At 37.2% G+C, this 18,278-nt stretch overlaps 4 protein-coding genes and 1 pseudogene across 7 annotated transcripts; 2 read left to right on the plus strand and 3 right to left on the minus strand.

Annotated features, from left to right (window-relative positions):
- Window positions 1-101: 101 nt before the first annotated feature.
- LOC116136904 lies at window positions 102-5,318 on the minus strand. Of its 4 annotated transcripts, none has more exons than XM_031422570.1 (13): window positions 4,964-5,318; window positions 4,690-4,873; window positions 4,529-4,597; window positions 4,347-4,445; window positions 3,547-3,626; window positions 3,361-3,455; window positions 2,618-3,210; window positions 1,486-2,186; window positions 1,319-1,403; window positions 1,165-1,216; window positions 1,028-1,077; window positions 713-760; window positions 102-579 (listed from the first exon to the last, which is right to left on the minus strand). In XM_031422570.1, the coding sequence occupies exons 1-13, from the start codon at window positions 5,218-5,220 to the stop codon at window positions 403-405; spliced, it is 2,490 nt and encodes an 829-aa protein (XP_031278430.1). In that variant the 5' UTR covers window positions 5,221-5,318; the 3' UTR covers window positions 102-402. The 4 variants fall into 4 exon arrangements, with proteins under 4 accessions (XP_031278430.1, XP_031278429.1, XP_031278428.1 ...); XM_031422569.1 differs by having other exon boundaries at window positions 2,618-3,261; XM_031422568.1 differs by having other exon boundaries at window positions 2,618-3,455.
- Window positions 5,319-5,484: 166 nt separating this feature from the next.
- LOC116137125 (pentatricopeptide repeat-containing protein At3g06920) lies at window positions 5,485-9,572 on the plus strand. The gene is made up of 4 exons (XM_031422813.1): window positions 5,485-5,562; window positions 5,685-5,748; window positions 5,850-8,674; window positions 9,109-9,572. The coding sequence occupies exons 2-3, from the start codon at window positions 5,724-5,726 to the stop codon at window positions 8,501-8,503; spliced, it is 2,679 nt and encodes an 892-aa protein (XP_031278673.1). The 5' UTR covers window positions 5,485-5,562; window positions 5,685-5,723; the 3' UTR covers window positions 8,504-8,674; window positions 9,109-9,572.
- Window positions 9,573-11,579: 2,007 nt separating this feature from the next.
- Window positions 11,580-13,320, plus strand: LOC116137024 (TOG array regulator of axonemal microtubules protein 1). The gene is made up of 5 exons (XM_031422707.1): window positions 11,580-11,792; window positions 11,912-12,018; window positions 12,114-12,261; window positions 12,369-12,563; window positions 12,650-13,320. Exons 1-5 carry the CDS (start codon window positions 11,580-11,582, stop codon window positions 12,881-12,883), a joined length of 897 nt encoding a protein of 298 aa, XP_031278567.1. The 3' UTR covers window positions 12,884-13,320.
- LOC116136851 lies at window positions 13,288-16,238 on the minus strand (annotated as a pseudogene).
- LOC116137025 lies at window positions 14,648-15,490 on the minus strand. Its single transcript, XM_031422708.1, has 2 exons — window positions 15,142-15,490; window positions 14,648-14,896 (listed from the first exon to the last, which is right to left on the minus strand). Exons 1-2 carry the CDS (start codon window positions 15,275-15,277, stop codon window positions 14,724-14,726), a joined length of 309 nt encoding a protein of 102 aa, XP_031278568.1. The 5' UTR covers window positions 15,278-15,490; the 3' UTR covers window positions 14,648-14,723.
- Window positions 16,239-18,278: the final 2,040 nt, after the last annotated feature.

An 18,278-nucleotide genomic window follows, 5' to 3' on the forward strand; every position in this document is an offset into this window, starting at 1 on the left:
ATGTTTGTACCTTTCTCATCAATTTCCAGCGCTAAAAGGAGAAAGAACAAGAGGGTAATAAGTTATTTTGTACTATAACAGAGTATAACAAATATGTTCAATTTCTCAACTTTGCTTCACATATATTGACAATTTAAAAAAGAAAAAAGAAAAGATATACAAGCACAACAATTGCTATCACTAAAGATTAGCACAAAAGAAAGGCTGCCCGCCCGGTTATCAGTTCCAATGTCATTCATCCTTGCACTAGCAAAGCAGCTCGACAGGGGCATATAAAGAAAACTATAGCGGTGGTCTACATCTGAAACAGCAAAAGAGAAGAAAACAATTTGCGTTCGCATGGATTTTTGAAAAAATATTTCAACTCAGCTCGAAGTAGGTGAAGTGCCTTGTATAATACTTTCATACTAGCTGCACGACAGCGGCTACTCTCAAGGTTCCATTTTGGAGAAGATCAGCAAGCTCATCAAACAACAGAGCTGTACGCCAACCCCATCCCTTCGGAGCTTTGGGCAAAAGAGTGCCCCTTTGTTTGAAGCTTCCAAACACCATGACTTCTCTCTTTGATGGACATATCAACTAATAATAGCCACAAGATATAGTCATAACAAATACCATTGTGTGTTATTTAGTAACACTGTAACACAAAGTATGAAAAGTGAAAAGATGGCTGCTTTTTCATTTATTTTTGGAGAGGAGATGTGGATATTACCTGATATCGAGCAGTAACCTTTTCACGAGAATCTACATACATATGAATCTGAAAACAGGAAGTCCATAGAGGCAGCCATGGAAGAGATGATCAAATACTTAAAGAGGCAAAATTGAGCATAAAAAGGACGGCAAACCAACAGAGGGAGAGATGATCAAATACTTAAAAGAGGCAAAATTGAGCATAAAAAGGACGGCAAACCAACAGAGGGAGAGATGATCAAATACTTAAAAGAGGCAAAATTGAGCATTAAAAGGGCGGCACACCAACAGAGGGACAAATAATCCTGCTTAATGTACCAAGATCAAGGCTAACCTTTCTTAGAGAATCAGTAATCTCTGCCTTCCGGCGATGAAGAAACAATCCTGAAAATATACATTAATCTATTGTGACTCTGATGGACACGTATAAATTGTTTCTAAGGAGAATATTTCTATGATACACAACATTACCAAGAGTTCGGCGTCCTTGAGGATCTTCATCATTGAAAGCCTGAACACTAACCTATGAATTCAAATAACACATATGAATAAATTCTCTACCAGACAATGACAACTTGAAGAAGAGGCCTCACAAATTTCTGAATTTTATTATATGAAGGAATACCTTCCACAAGGAACCTGCATAAAAATGTTCTAGAGAGTGCTTAACTTGCCCATCATTGAGCCTGTGCACATCTTCAAATTCAACCCTGCAGAACCAGCAGACTATTCACAATATAAAACTATCATTTAGAATATGCATTATTGGCTATGCAAAGCAAGAATAATTACCCAAAACGGAAAGGAGGAAAGTGACTCAGAGGTGTTTTCATATCCAATGATATCGAAGAACCACCTGCATTCTCCCACTCAATTCCAATAGCATGTTCTGGTGACTCTAGCATCTGCATGGACATACTACTAGTAGTTGGCCCTGAAATGGAAGTACCTGACAATCTGCTTTGCAGATCTGTCTCATATCCCCTCTCTGTTTGCTCTCCATGGACATTAGTGGAGTTGCTCCCTTCTTGGCTTAAGCCAACTATAGCTGTCAGTCCATCACCAGATAGGTCTCCATTGTGGTCAGTTCTAGCCTCAGTGTCGTCATTAGCAGGGGATTGCTGACACTGTCTATTGCCCACACCAAAGGGTACTCGAGAAAAGACAAAACGTGTTGGAGGCCAAGCAGATGCTGGCACAAATGTACTTCCACGTCCTATACCTGCAAGCCCATCAATTGGGCCCCTAACATGAACTCTCACAGGCCTAAAGAGGCCATTTCCTTCTCCTTGAGAAGAATCAGCAACATATATGTTCCCAATGTTTCCAGGTGAATTATTCTGATCATGCTCATGCATATAATAACCAGTGGCAGTAACTCCAGGAGAAAATCCAAAAGGACCAGTTTGCCTGCAAGTGCAAGCCATACTAGTACGACAGCAATTTTTGCAAGTGTCGGCAACAATTTCTTGCACCCTCTGTGTCAAGAGCATCTACATGACAGCCATAAAAATGAAAAATTAATATCCTTGTATAAGGTGAAAGCAAAAGCAACATTTTGTACAAAGATAAAGGCTCTGTAGTGGGATGAGAATCAATGTCCAAATTTCCAGTCGAAGAAAGAAAAAGGAGAGTTTGAAGCCATTCTTTCCAGGACCCTTAAATCCTGAATGGTCATCTTCAAGACTGTAGTGTCACATTTTTGTCCAATAGTGCTGTGATATATAACTATTTTGGATAAAAGGAATCAGTGACTTAGGATTAAACAAAAAACCTGGTGGTGAACAACTTGTTTATGTTCAAGCACAGAGCAGTAAGAAATCATGTGGTTTTAAGGACTTTCTCATCCTCACTTTCCAGAGGAATTCCTTGTATATAGCAATTGACATAGAATAATAGAGGCAAACAGATTTCAATAACAAACCTGCAGCCAAAGGCCATCATTTACTGCTTTGCAAGGAAATCCCAATTCTTCAAGCTGCTTTCTAACATTTAAAAGTGCCTCAAAAGACATGTTGCAGTATAAAAGAGAACCGCCTTCAAATATATTGACAAAAGCATCATATTCCTCACCATGAACCCCACAGTTTCCTTTAGCATAACCTTTTACCTGTCTTCTATCCACAACCCTCCCACCCCATGAAAGACCAGGCATGCCACATCTTCCCCAATCATTCATCATAATCCCATTGCATGAAGCGTCCATTGAAGAACAATGCTTCGATTGGTCACTTGCAAGCCAACTATTGTTATTTAAATGGTAGCATGAGCCTTCCTCAGATGGTCCCTCCATAGCCGCACCACTGACCCCAAGCCTACTGGTCCCAACTCCAATCGGCATTTCAACATAAGAACATGAAGTCCTATTTCTAACTGTATCTGAATATGAGCTATCCAAAGATGAAGACTGATTCATATTGCTGGGATATACTGGTTCCAATCTCGGCTGAGTGTATACAGCTTGTTGTGTCTGTTGCTTTGAATCAGAAACTCCTGTCTGTAGGTCAACTACACAGTCTGCAAGCTCAACCAGAAGTTTATGAGCCGTATTATGGCCCTCTACGTCATCTGTTAAATTTAAGCGTCCTAGTTCAGATTCTAACCTCTTATTCATGCAGCTATTGGTCAAATTTGTTCCCTTTGCTTTACAAGAATCAGAATGGATACCTGTTCCCATATCAGAACTTGAACTTCCTTCCTCAAAATGTTCTGTCTTACAAAAAGCACCTTTCGCGAGGAATGCATACAAAGCCAGTTCAAACCTTTATTTTGAAAGGTACAAAAAGAAGAGTTATCCAACTTATAAAGTTCAGAACTTGAACCAGAAAACCTTTTAGTGCCTATAGCTCTTACCGTTTTTCTTCATTATGTATCCACAGTTCATCTGAGGTCAGCAATGCATGCAAACTTTGAGAGGAAAGTTTTGGAAGAACCTATTTGTGATTGAGAGAATCAATAAAATAAAAGTAAAAGACGAAAAGTGAAAGTTCAAAAACAAAATGTAAATATCAAGTAAAATCTTCAGAAAATTGAATCAGGAAGTTGCAATTGAAAACATATTAGAAGCCTTATGTACATAAGAAGCTACATGGGGTATATGTTGGACAGTATGGAGTCATTTAGTTAAATTGATAAGGGCCAAGTCCTTTGACTAAATGAGCAATATGTATGACAAGGTTATCATTATCAAATAGCAGTACAGTGAAAATTTTATCAGATTTAGTAGCAGAGTATATCATAAAAGGTATAATTTTTTTCTTTTCTTTTTTTCCTTCATTTATTTTTTGGGTTCTCCAATAAACTATAAAATTGTGGCAAATTTATTAAAAATGTAAAAGATAAAACGATTCTTTCACCAAATTTTCCCTTTTTTTTTTTTGAATGAAAAACACTAAAACATTAACAGTGAGGATATTAAACAAAAAAGCAACTCACCAAAACCCCAACCCATCCTCTTAATGCCTGACATAAGACCCCAGCTACTAGGATTATATGATACCTAATTGACAAAGGTAGTAAAAACAAAATAACAGCTTGAAGTTTCAATCTTATTACACTTAGAAGAACTATAACCTAATAGACAAAACTATTTTTTCTAGCTTCACTTCATATTCTTATTTCCACATATAGTAATTGCAAGCTGGAACACATACCTCTTTCAATTCCACGGCGCCACTTTGACAAAGGTAGCCCCAACATGCATTCCTTACACGTTCTCCATGTATGCCATAATCTTGATTCTCTGCAAATACCTGAAATTACAAGTAGACACAGTTTCAGAAACTAAAGAAATAAGAATGATATCGAAAGTCTGGTAAACAAGAGCATTTTTAACCTGATAAGCTAAGAAGTTTGAAGTCCACAGCTCGGATATAATGAAATCTGTGCATATTGCACACAAATCCTGTAACAGCGAGAACATCAATTTGTCGTCCAAGAAAACAAATACAAACACCAGCACAATCAAAATAAATAAATAAAAGCATATTTTTTTACCTGAAGGTCAAGAAATGAAGCAGCAGCCAGCACACGAAACGCATTAGTATCATTAAGCTTAGGGTGATGGCCATATAGATAAGCCAAAGCCATAGCAATTGCTTCACCATTCACATTCTTATCATCCACGTGTAAGGTCACCACTGGAGCAGTCGCTTCTTTCCATGGATCATGTAACATGTTCCTGCGCACATTACATTATAAGAAAATCAATATTCGCACTGACAGTTAGTTTCTGAGTAAAATTCAAAGCAAAATTTCTAAATATGAATACCTAAAGTATGAGCTGCGAGATAGGATTAAGCGATGGAGGTGGTAGGTGGACCCCATGGCGTGAACGACGATATCGGAGAAAGAACCGGAATTGAAGCCCTCCATTTGGATGTGATCGCAGAGAGCCGTTAGATTACAATCGAGCGCACGTAACTCGCTGCTGCTGCGGTCGTTATCGGAGAGCTGCGAGGGCGGAATCGTCATTTTGATTTGCGGGTGGGGCCCGTATAATCGGGGCTTGGAGTACTGCGGTTCCATTATACAACAAAGTTTAAGGTTGGTTTGGTTTACAGGAAGAGAATGGAGATCAGAGAAGACATTGTTTGTAGAAAAGCTGGTTCTGTGAATTGCAGCTGTACATGTTTCTGGGTGTTATGTGCTGTGACGCGTGACGCGTGAGAGGGACGGGACCGAAGGGAAACAAAGAAACATGAGTAAAACGCGGCGTTTTGTGACCGTTATGAAAAACGGAAAGGATGTGCATAAATTTAGAGCTAAACGGTGTCGTTTTACTTTTGGGTCTGAAGTCTGAACATAGCACTCTCTTAAGAGTCTCAGATAAACCTGATTCTCCAAATTCTTCTGTGGTTTCTCTACAAGGTATGTGAATTCGCCTGAAATTTCCTCGCTTCATCATAGTGAAATTGTATATTTCCATCGCATTTTCTTGGCATCCAAACAAGCACGGTTAAAATTGATTTTTTTGTTCTCACGGAACCCAGGTAAATTTAAAGGGAGAGTGGCAGCTTAGACATGTATAAATGAAGATGCTCTTACGTAACCCAGGTGAATTTGAATGTTGTGAGACTCGTTTTTTTTTTTCTTTTATACATAACTTTGCATGATTTGAAATCATAACTTGTAGCCACTGTTTGTTGTGCTTACAGGAGTAGTAGTTCATTTTGGTTCAAACAGCTATCGAATTTTCAATATTTGTAAAAAGTTATCATCCTTATCTGATGGGTCTTCATTGGATGGTATTCAAGGAACTCCAAGAACGAATGATTATGCAAGAAAAGTTGTTGATGATGTGTACAATATTTTGCAGAGTGGTCCTTGGGGACCTGCTCTTGAGAATGCTTTATCAATGCTTGATGGAACGAGTGGAATACCTCAACCGGAATTTGTTATCGGAGTTTTGAGGAGGGTGAAGGATGTTGATATAGCGATAAATTATTTCAGGTGGGCTGAGAGGAAATTTGACCAAGCACATTGTCCGGAAGCCTACAATTCACTTCTTATGGTGATGGCTAGAAGCAAAAAGTTTGATTTTCTAGAAGAGATTCTGGGAGAAATGTGTCTTGCTGGATTTGGCCCAACTAATAACACGTGTATTGAGTTAATTTTAAGCTGTGTTAAGTCAAAGAAGCTGAGGGAAGCTTTTGATATTATTCAGACCATGAGGAAGTTCAAATTCAGGCCTGCTTTTTCAGCTTACACAACTTTGATTGGTGCTCTTTCTGCAGTTCATGAATCTGATCTCATGCTTGCTCTCTTTCATCAAATGCAGGAGCTAGGTTATGAGGTTAATGTTCATCTGTTTACAACTCTTATCCGTGTTTTTGCCAAGGAGGGTCGTGTTGATGCTGCTCTCTCCCTGTTGGATGAGATGAAGAGCAACTCTTTTCATGTTGACGTTGTTCTTTATAATGTATGTATAGATTGTTTTGGTAAGGTAGGAAAGGTGGATATTGCCTGGAAATTCTTTCACGAGATGAAAGCAAATGGGCTAGCACCTGACGATGTAACTTATACCAGTATGATAGGGGTTCTCTGCAAAGCTAACAGACTAGAGGAAGCTGTGGAGTTGTTTGAGCAGATGGACCACAATAGGAAAGTTCCATGTGTATATGCTTATAACACCATGATCATGGGTTATGGCTCAGCTGGAATGTTTAATGAAGCATACAGTTTACTTGAGAGGCAAAAGGCAAAGGGGTGCATACCAAGTGTCATTGCATATAATTGCATTCTTACTTGCCTGGGTAAGAAGAAGAGAGCGGCTGAAGCTTTAACGATCTTTGAGGACATGAAGAAAGATGCAATGCCCAATATAACAACCTATAACATTCTTATTGACGTGCTTTGCAAGGCTGGAAATCTTGAGGATGCTCTGAAGGTTAGGGATGCCATGCAAGAAGCTGGCTTGTTTCCTAATGTGATGACCGTAAATATAATGGTTGATAGACTCTGTAAAGCTCAAAGAGTTGATGAAGCTTGTTCAATTTTTGAAGGAATGGATCATAAAATCTGCCACCCAGATGCGGTAACTTTTTGTTCACTCATAGATGGCTTGGGCAAGAGTGGTAGGGTGGATGATGCATACAGGCTTTATGAAAAGATGTTGGATTCTGATCACGTTCCAAATGCTATTGTATACACATCTCTCATTAGGAATTTCTTCAAGTGTGGCAGGAAGGAGGATGGTCATAAAATATACAAGGAAATGGTCCAAACTGGCTGTTCTCCTGATTTGATGCTCCTTAATACCTACATGGACTGTGTTTTCAAAGCCGGGGAAACTAAGAAAGGCAGGGCTTTGTTTGAGGAAATAAAGGCTCGAGGATTCATTCCAGATGTACAGAGCTATTCCATCCTGATTCATGGCCTTGTGAAAGCAGGTTTTGCCCATGAAACCTATCAGTGGTTCTATGCAATGAAGGAGCAAGGTTGTGTTCTGGACACCCGTGCTTACAACACTGTTATTGATGGATTCTGCAAGTCAGGTAGGGTGAACATAGCTTACCAGCTGCTGGAGGAAATGAAGACAAAAGGTCACCACTCCACTGTTGTTACCTATGGTTCTGTCATTGACGGGCTCGCTAAAATTGACAGGCTTGACGAAGCTTACATGCTTTTTGAAGAAGCAAAATCGAAAGGCATAGAACTAAATGTAGTTATTTATAGTAGTCTCATTGATGGTTTTGGGAAAGTTGGTAGAATTGATGAAGCATATCTAATCATGGAAGAGTTGATGCAGAAAGGTTTGACACCTAATGTATACACATGGAATTGCTTGCTTGATGCCCTGGTAAAAGCTGAGGAAATCAGTGAAGCCCTTGTCTGCTTTCAGTCCATGAAAGACTTGAAATGCACTCCCAACCATGTAACATATAGTATTATCATAAATGGTCTTTGTAAGGTTAGAAAATTCAACAAGGCCTTTGTATTTTGGCAAGAGATGCAAAAGCAAGGTTTAAAACCCAATACCATCACCTACACTACCATGATCTCAGGACTTGCAAAGGCTGGGAATATTGTAGAGGCTAATGGGCTTTTTGAGAGGTTCAAGGCTAGTGGAGGTATACCTGATTCTGCTAGTTATAATGCTATCATAGAAGGTTTGAGCTATGCAAATAGAGCACTAGATGCGTATGCACTTTTTCAGGAAACCAGACTGAAAGGCTTTAATATTCATACCAAAACTTGTGTTGTTCTTCTAGATGCACTTCATAAAGTTGAATGTCTTGAGCAGGCAGCTATTGTAGGGGCTGTCCTGAGGGAAACTGCTAAGGCTCAACATGCTGCAAGATCTTGGTAACATCATGTTGTTTTAATTGGTTGTTAAGAGATCATCTGGTTTACAGGGCGAATTTCTGATGGCACAAGGGGTATTTTTTTTCCTTGCTGATGCACAATTTGTTGGACAGCACTTTGATAACAAGTCTTCATCTATCCCTTTCTTGCTGGTATTAAGTTGCTCGCAGCAGAGGTATTCTCTTTTCTATCACTAATGTGTTTATTAGTCTTATAGAATGAATGAATTGAATTCAATGTCATTACTTAACTTGAACTCCTCTCTAATTGACAGTTCTTTGGGTATCTTATGTAGGCTAGTAGTTATTTAAATGTGCAAGCACAGGTGTGTGCACGTGTGTATAACTCATATAATAATTTGGCTAATCAATAGGTATTAATGTATTTTTAATAAGACGAGGAAAGATCTGTAGCAGGTGTGAGATAACACCAAAACTAGTATAAAAACCAATCTATTGCACTGTTATGTTACATTCTCTTTATTTTTCTGAACATAATAGAAATTCTGTCTTTATATTTGTTTAAAGATGTATGATGGAAAAAAAACCTGTAATTTGTTATTCTCTGTAACTCCCGGCTAGTTGTCTTGACTTCATGCTCTGGATGCAGGCATCGGATGTGGAAGTCAACATTGGTGATAAGGCCTCCTAATGCATCAGTTCTTGCAATTAGCTTGTACTGCTCCAACATATGGGCTATCTCTCCATCATGAATTTGTTCCGTGAACTGATGGTGCTGCATTTCATTTCTTTGGCTGTGTTAAATTCTGCTCTGGACATTTTGTTAATTCATGGATTGCATGCATGGGAACATGTCTCAGAGTTCTCTTCTTGGGTACTATTTTAGCTTCCATTGGTGGACACTTAATGCAATCGAATTCTTTTTTATCCTCTTAACCATTGTGAGATAATTTTCTGTTGAGAGACTATATAAGATAAGTATAATTATTGTTCGGCCATCTTATTATGTATCTCAATTTTTCATCCATGATCAGATCAGGGAAATGTAATAAAAACAGAAAGAGATTATTGGTTGTGTTTATACATGCAAAAAGGTGATGTAATTAATTATGTTGGGGGAGTCCCCATTAGTTTATGCATTATTTTCATTTCATTCATACAAACTGCTACTTTATACATAATTCAGAATTCAAGCAGGTGGAGTTTTGGTTGCCTCCACATATCCCTCAAGTTATAGCTACATGGTCTGGAACTGGCAACTAGAAGGCTACAAAATAAGAACAATCACTGACCTTTTTTGTGTCATTTTTATGGAAAGTTTGAGGCTATCACCATCCCCAGACTGCTTCTTCTTTGATTAGCAAATTTAAACACATCCAATTGTCGCTACTGAACCAGGAATAGATTTTGCCACCCAACTGAAAAGTAGCTGGTGATAACAAGAACGCACAGCAGAACCACATGCTTCTGTTTTCTTTCCTTTCTTTCACTTCACTTTCCAATATTGTTGCTCCCTGTCAAGGCATATGACAATTTTTTTAGTCTCGAAACTGTGTTCTCGGATTGCTCAACAAATGGTCCAACCTACCGTCCCAAATTCGATTCCCTCGTTAGGTGTAAAGGTAGTATTTTTGTCCAAGATTTATCTAGGAAGTCATGACAATGAGTTATTATAGGATAACTTTTCTTTAAGATTAGTTGAAGTGTGCGTAAACTGAACCGAAAACCTCAATTATATATATATGGGGGGCGTAACAGTTGACATTCACATAAGTTTTATACATGAAGACTAATATTTCTGTGTCAAAAAGAAAGTGTGGAGGATGCTTTTGATCGCNCGTCCCAAATTCGATTCCCTCGTTAGGTGTAAAGGTAGTATTTTTGTCCAAGATTTATCTAGGAAGTCATGACAATGAGTTATTATAGGATAACTTTTCTTTAAGATTAGTTGAAGTGTGCGTAAACTGAACCGAAAACCTCAATTATATATATATGGGGGGCGTAACAGTTGACATTCACATAAGTTTTATACATGAAGACTAATATTTTTGTGTCAAAAAGAAAGTGTGGAGGATGCTTTTGATCGCTAGTCGCTATATATGACTTTATTAAGAGATTTTACATAATAAATATAAAAACCCTTTAAATATCAGGAAAAAAAAAAATTAATAAGCACCCCAATATATAAAAATGTTATAAAATGATAAAAACACCCCCACCATCCCCAGTGTCAGATTCCAGCTACCACCATCGGAATCTGACCAAAAAATTATATAACGACACATACCGGTCAGATCTGACGGGTATGGTGTCGATCTGGCCTTTTTCGGTCAGATCTACGGCCAGAAAAGGCCAAAGAAGTCCATTTATGGCTGTCGTTGACTGTCAATGACGACCATTTCTTTGTGACGGCCAGATCGGTGAATTACCAGCCAATTCCGGTGGTGGTGTAGGCCGTTATAACAGATTCTGACTATCATCGATGGTGATTGTAGGAATCTGGCAAGTATAGGTCAGTGGAGGTGTTTTTGTTAATTTTTAAACTTTTTTCTGGGAGTATTTAATGAAATTAATAAATTTAAAATGTCTAAAAGTAATTAAAAATATATAGTAATATTTCATAAATAATGTGTCAAATAATATTTAGGGAATATGATTCGAAATATAGGTAGAAATAGGAACTAAACGCACCCTAAATTATTCTTCTGTGTTGAACATCTTTAAAACATATTTTACGTCCCACAAAGCAAAAATCTGGTTAAGTACGAAGGTGGATTCCAGTATGGTGCACGACCCGTTTAATTTAGGATGGTGGTACCCATGCCACGTGTCGTGAAAGGATAGTGGTACTCATGCCACGTATCGTAAGAGGAGTACACGTGGTTTGACTGCAAATAAATATTGGCAACCTTGGATAGCTTTCCGCGTTTCATTGATATGACCGTTACTAAAAAGTTCTAACGTCTCTTTTTTTAACTTTCTTTCAAAATTTAAATTTCGGGAAGCCGCAGCAAATAGGATCATAGCAACCTTTCTCACCTTCACTATTTGCATCAAGGAATCTTGAATCTCTCTCTTCAAAATTTAAAACTGTACGATCTTCTTCCTCTTTCCGGAGAAATGGCGTTGAGACCCATTGATAATGCGCTTCCAACAACTACACCAGAGAGACCCAAAAAGCAGGTGAAAATCTCAGTTCCAATCCAAAAACAGCCTGATTTTGGAGTAAATGATGAAAACAAGGCTCCAATGCCACCATCTTCAGATGCAGCTATTGATTACATCTCTTCTGAGAATCTCGAAGCCATAACTGATCCAGAGTCCAAATTACAAGTAAGCATTTCCTCTCTCTATATTAAATGGTTTATTTTTTTTATTTTTTTCATCTTTTAGTTTTAGCGCAGACCCAATTCCTTTTCTGATTTTCGTTTGTTTGTGTTGTGAAATCTCAGGGCCTAATTGAAGGACTAGATTCAAAGGATTGGACAAAGGTTTGCGAGTCGCTTAATAATGCAAGGCGGTTTGCGTTATATCACTCCTCTCTCTTGGTCCCTATCTTGTAAGAAACTTATTTTTGGAAGAACTTTGCGTTCTTGTGTCAGTTTTGATAGGGAAGGGAGTTGGCTAACATGTATGTGATGGTGGTTTTTACAGGGAGAAAGTGATGGTGGTTGTGGTAAAGGCTATGAAGAACCCAAGAAGTGCTTTGTGTAAGACTTCTATCATGGCTGCTTCTGATATTTTCAACGCCTTCGGGGATAAATTACTCGACGAAACCAATTCTGCTGCATTTGATAACATGGTAAATATTCCCTTTTGATTTTACTAGTTTAGATTGTGTAGTCATGTTTTATATGATTAGGTTCTTATAAATTAGTTGGTTTTTGACATTTTGTGATGGGTTTACAGCTACTTCAGCTACTGCTTAAAGCTTCTCAAGATAAGAAGTTTGTTTGTGAAGAAGCAGACAGGACGCTGAACGCAATGGTGGGGTTCATTACTCCTCTGCCTCTTCTTCATAAGCTCAAGGCATCTGTTAGCCACAACAACCTTAGAATCAGGGCAAAAGCCGCCATGTCAATTTCTAATTGTGTCTCCAAGATGGTAACACTAATATATCTCTCATGTATTGTTTATACGTGTTTTTTTATTTTTAGTCTCTAACAATGAAGTAAATTGAACAATTCCAGGGGCTAGAAGAAATGAAAGAGTTTGGGTTGGTTTCACTGGTTCAAATGTCAGCCGAATTGTTGAAGGACAGACTGCCTGATGCGAGAGAAGCAGCAAGAAGTACTGTAATTTCCATGTACAATGCATTTACTGAAAATGAAGAGCAGAAGCAGGAAGCATGGCAATGCTTTTGCCAATCTAGTTTGCCACCCATTGATGCTCAGTCCGTGCTCAAAATTACCGCTTCACAATAGAGTAAGGTTGTTGGTGGGCAGCTGCAGGAGTTCAGAAGTTTGTGTAAATCTTTCTGTCTCCATCATCATTGTGGTTAGGAGACGATATTAATATGTTGTCAATTTTCTACTTTTCTCGATACTTTTCGAGAAAATGGAGGAAAATTCTAAAATAAATTATTAGATTTTTGAATGCTAAATCTAGTTTGCCACTCAGTCCATGCTCAAAATTACCGCTTCACAATAGAGTACGGTTGGTGGTGGGCAGCTGCAGGAGTTCAGAAGTTTGTATGAATCTTTCTGTCTCTATTATCATTGTGGATAGGAGACTATATTAATATGTTGTTGTCAATTTTCTACTTGTCTCGATCCTTTTCGAGAAAATGGTAAAAAAAACTGTTAGATTCTTGAATGTTTAATTTTGTAAGTTGCTTCAATAATATCGATTAGTGGGAGGAGCAGCAGAAACTGCTGTAACAAATTGTTCTTGCATCCAAAATCATTCTCAGAAATGAACTTCAGTTCATTTTGTTTTCAGCCAGGACATCAATTATGATTTCAGCAACATCAATAAAAGAATTGTAATTGTCAATTACAGTGGGCGAGACTGGAGAGTTTAGGCTATTTCTCCCAAATAAACCTAGACTTTGTCTGCAAAATTGTGATTTCAGCCAGGACAACAACGTGCTAGCTAATAAATGTTCTCTTGTGTACACGGCACAAGCCATAGAAGAAATCAGCAAATGGTTGTGCTACTTTGCTCAATCAGCGAGAATAAAGCTTTCTCGACATCAGCTAATGGCTGTCTGGCATAAAGCTTAAGCTGCCTCTTCTTCACAGCAACAATGTTCTTCATACCTGATTTAACTTCATCATGAAGTTCCTGCAAAAGTTGAAGTTCTCTTTTACTGAGCTCAATCCTAACAACACTCATGTAAGTCTACAACAAGGTCTGAAGTTTAATTGAAATCAAGTTAGAATGCTTACTTTCACGGACAGAGGAACAATATCAGCACTAAAATCGCCTAGATCCTCAAAAAATGATTCGAGTAGACAACAAAAGTTATTAGCATCACCACGGTCCTCAAAAGCAACCGTATATGAAATCTCACTCCGGTGTTGCACCTGAGACGTGAGTCTTAATGTAAAAAGGCCTCCTGGACCTTCATGGTGCAAACCTCTACGCATGAGAATAGCCTGCAATTGAATAAATAACAGCATGATGCTTTAGAGTAATTGAAAGACACTTCTCCCAAACACAGAACAAACATTACAAAGTACACACAAAACAGCATCAGCAAACATCTATGGTTAGTATAGAACCTACATTAATATCTCCTGCTTGCCAATGAATGTTTGGTGCATATTCCAACATCTAGACTCGGAATTATGAAAGGGTGCTTTTCATTACATTTTAAGGTAAACAAGATCGAGATGAAACATATCAGATGCAAAGTTTGTGAATTTAGAATGGAAAATGAGGACATTGTCATATTGAATGGCCAAAAGATACTCTAATATAGGCATAAATGTCATCTTGTGGCAATTATCCATGAATTTATACACGAGAAGATGATTAAACAGAACAAACATTACAAAGTACCACGGTTTGATTAGGCTCATACACATATATAGAAAAAGGCATGAATTTCAAACCCTAAATGAAAACCAACAAGTCATATATAATTGAGAAAGAATGGTTTGTGCCACTGATAAAAAATATAGTGCCACTGTTTATGCAATTGATAAAAAATAAAAAAATGCCACAAGGGAAGAGTTTACAAGTTTCAATAATATACCAAAACGTAAGGAAGCTTCAGCCACAACAAATCAGACTTGATATCTGATAGATCACTACTAACTATGTTCGCTGATGAACCATTCCACCCCAACCAGAATCTTTATCAAATTTCATGGTAGTTTCCTGCTTTCCTTTTGCAAGGTTCTGCAACTTTAGTGCCTCTATATCTTTTGTTTCTCTAAACTTCATAACTTCAACCAAAGGCCCTCTTTGACTCTTCTCCAGGCCAGTACCTAAAAGATTACAAAAAAAGGTCTATGTATATAAACAAAAATACTCTCAAATTATTATACTTCCCCTATTTCATTTTTGTTTTTTCCATGATCGTTCCTACCATTAATACAGTCAACCAAATTCTCTTTTTGGTCGTTCACAATGACTGAATAAAACAAAAAAAGCCTGTAACAAATTTGCAGAGTTCACCAACATTAATAAAACTGTACAGTATGTTTGCAAAATAGACTCGTAGAAACATTACCAAACCTCTTGTCAGTGTTCCCGACTCCCATTGAATCATGATTTGCACTTGCTATACCACTCTTCTTTTTCTCATACGTTGAATTATCCTTCATACCTGAAAAGTGAAAACCCTCATACCTGAAAACCCTTCGCATCACTTCTCAAACTCCTAGAATTCCTGAACTTAAATTTTTTCTTAAACATTAATGTCTCATCCATCTCTTTTGCTTCTTCAACACCCTTAAACTCGTTCAAAATGTTCATATATGATCCGGGTGACTTCCCTTTTCTAGAATTCAACTTCTTCTCCAACTTAGACAATCATAAGCCAATCTCTTTTTCAATGCCTGTTCTACTCTTAGAATTCACAATTCATCAAGAATGTCACCTTTTTCGTTATCAGCTCCCCGTGCCTTGCCTTCAATCTTTCGCACTTCTCTAGCCATTGCCCTAATTGCATTAATTTTATATTCTAACTCAGTTTCATCCAAATCAACCACGTTTTTATCTACCAAAAAGCTCCCTTTTTTTATTCTGTTAATACCCCTATCTAAAGCATCCAAATTCTTGTTTTCCTCGTCGGAATTTGAATTTCCCAGAAAACAAACACTACAAATTGTTTGTAACATCAAAACCCCAACTAAACCGATGCCAACTTTCAAGACAGACATTGCAGACAATTTACCTTAACTGCCACTGTAGTCTCCAGCAACACCCTCGGTCTCCGTGACCTGAATTTCCTCGACTTCATCAACGGCAGCGACAACTCCGACGAGTTCATCGAGTTGAGGCTCGGAAAAGGTGTCGTTTAGAGGCGGAAATACGATAGGGATTACGGGCTCTATTGGGAATGGTTTTGTTAGGTTTTGAGGATTTTGGGGCGCAAGTGATTTTTCCGCTTCGTGAGTTTTTTTGGAGCGCGTGGACTGGAGATGGAAGAAGAAAGGAGTGGTTTTAGTAACTTTGGGGTGGTGTTAGTTAGTGATGTAAGAACGGAGAAGGCGGAGCAGTGCGCACCAGCCATTGCTGAGGAAGGGAGGCGGCGCCGTGGTGCGCGGCTTTTAACTTCGGTTTTTGGCTGGGAATTTTAGAGAAAGCTTTTACTCGTGCTAACATACGCCGGGCGTAAACGTTGTGATGGCCCGATGGGGAAGATTACGAAAGGCCATTGAGTTTATGGGCCAAAAATCCCAACCCAAAACAAACCCATGGATGATCCAGGATCAAGTTTTTCTTCTTCACAATAGCGATACTTAATGTTTCACATCGATCAATTAAACTGTTTTAATTTATATTACATAATTCATGAATTCAAAAAAATATGATGACTATTGAAAACAGAAGAATCAAAATAAATTATTAATCATGTGAAATAAAAATTATAATGCTTTATTTTTTGGTGTAATTTATAGTTTATAATCTACCTATAACATACTGTGTTAGCTATAATATTATTTTTTTTTTTGGGAACTTTTTTAAGATAATATTTGTTGGATTTAAAATAACTGTCCAAAGGCCCTAAAAGAAACAGTCTATGAACCACCCCTAAAGGGTCGGATGGGACGATAAGAACTCTTAGGTATATTACTTTGGGGTATTTAGAAAAATGCAAAAACTGAATCGAACAGAATTTTCAGTTAACCGAAAAACCGGTATAGTTTCGGTTAATAGAAATTAAAAAACTACATTTTCGGTTCGGTTACCGGTTTGGGAGAAAATGCAAACCGGTTAACCGAAACCGATTTTATTAATCGGTTTACAATATTATAATAATATATATAATATATTATATATTAAATTAAAATAAAATAAAAAATCTCTAAACCTAAATCCCCTTTACATATATATGAATGTTTAATTTTTATTGGGATATGTATTGTTGATGTTTACAATTTAAATTAGGAAAAATAAAAAAATAGTTTAAGCCTTAAGGGGAAAACCGGTTAACCGAAAAATCGATTTTCCTCTAAACCAGTTCGATTTCGGTTTAGGAAAAATCTTGAACAGAAAAATTAATTCGGTTCAAGAAAACGGTTAACCGGTTTTAAACACCCTTAAAATTACTTAAGAGTTATTAAGTTTGACTCCCCTCTGTGGCTAGTAAGAGTGCTCACAAGAGGTCTACACAATTCTTAACTTCAGGGTCTTGAGGAATTAGTCAAAGTTGGCGTAAGTTGACTTGAATACCCGTAACCTATGAGATCAAGGCGCCAACTGAACTAATGCTTGAAAAGTTTTTAAAACAGGTGTTATAAGATTAACTTAATAATAATAATAATAAAAGTATGCGAAATCAAGTGATTAAAGCTCGTGTAACATAAAATAACCAAATATTTTTTAGCTAAATTAGTTAGATTACCAATACTTTTTTTTTTTTTTTTTTTTTTTTAGCTAAATTAGTTAGATTACCAATACTTTTTTTTTTTTTTTTTTTAATGAAGAGTTAGACTATTTTTTATGCAAAATTTTATAATCGATATAAGACAATTCATTTATTTATAAGTTAAAAATAATTATTTTTAACATTTTTTCAGTCCATTAAATTATCTCCAATTAATCGATAATCATCTGTATTACAAATTTGTGTTATATATGTTAATTATTGCATATTAAAGCATATGTACTTCTTTGAAGACCTACGAAAAATCCCTATTACATAGAAAGCTAACTCTTACTCTCTTACTGTAAAACAAATACTTTAATTCCTTAATTACCACGAAGTAATTATGTTCAACAACAATGGTTAGTGGCCATAGATTATGCCATGAGGTCTAGAGGTAAGTCAAAGGCCAGTGGCGACGGCCATGAAGTCTAGAGGTAATCTGGTCAAAGAAAATTCCATTGATCAGATTGCCCCTAACAAAGGGTAAAATTTCGCTCGAATTTTTTAGGGGTAATCTGGTCGATGAAATTTTCATTGACCAGATTACCCCTATAAAACAGTAGTGGAGCAACATGCAGCCGCCCATAGTTTGCCTAGAGACATTAATTTCCAAAAGGTTTAAAAATTATAAACAGCTACTTTCCATCAGGTACTGTTAAAAATTTCCGTAACAATGCTAATAAAAAGACTAAAAAGCCTTTAAAATTTTGATATTATAATTTTTTATTAATATATAACAAGTCAACTCAAACAATTTCATAAATACCCACATC

This window comes from Pistacia vera, unplaced genomic scaffold (assembly GCF_008641045.1).
Source record: "Pistacia vera cultivar Batoury unplaced genomic scaffold, PisVer_v2 Contig320, whole genome shotgun sequence".
Lineage (NCBI taxonomy): Eukaryota > Viridiplantae > Streptophyta > Magnoliopsida > Sapindales > Anacardiaceae > Pistacia > Pistacia vera.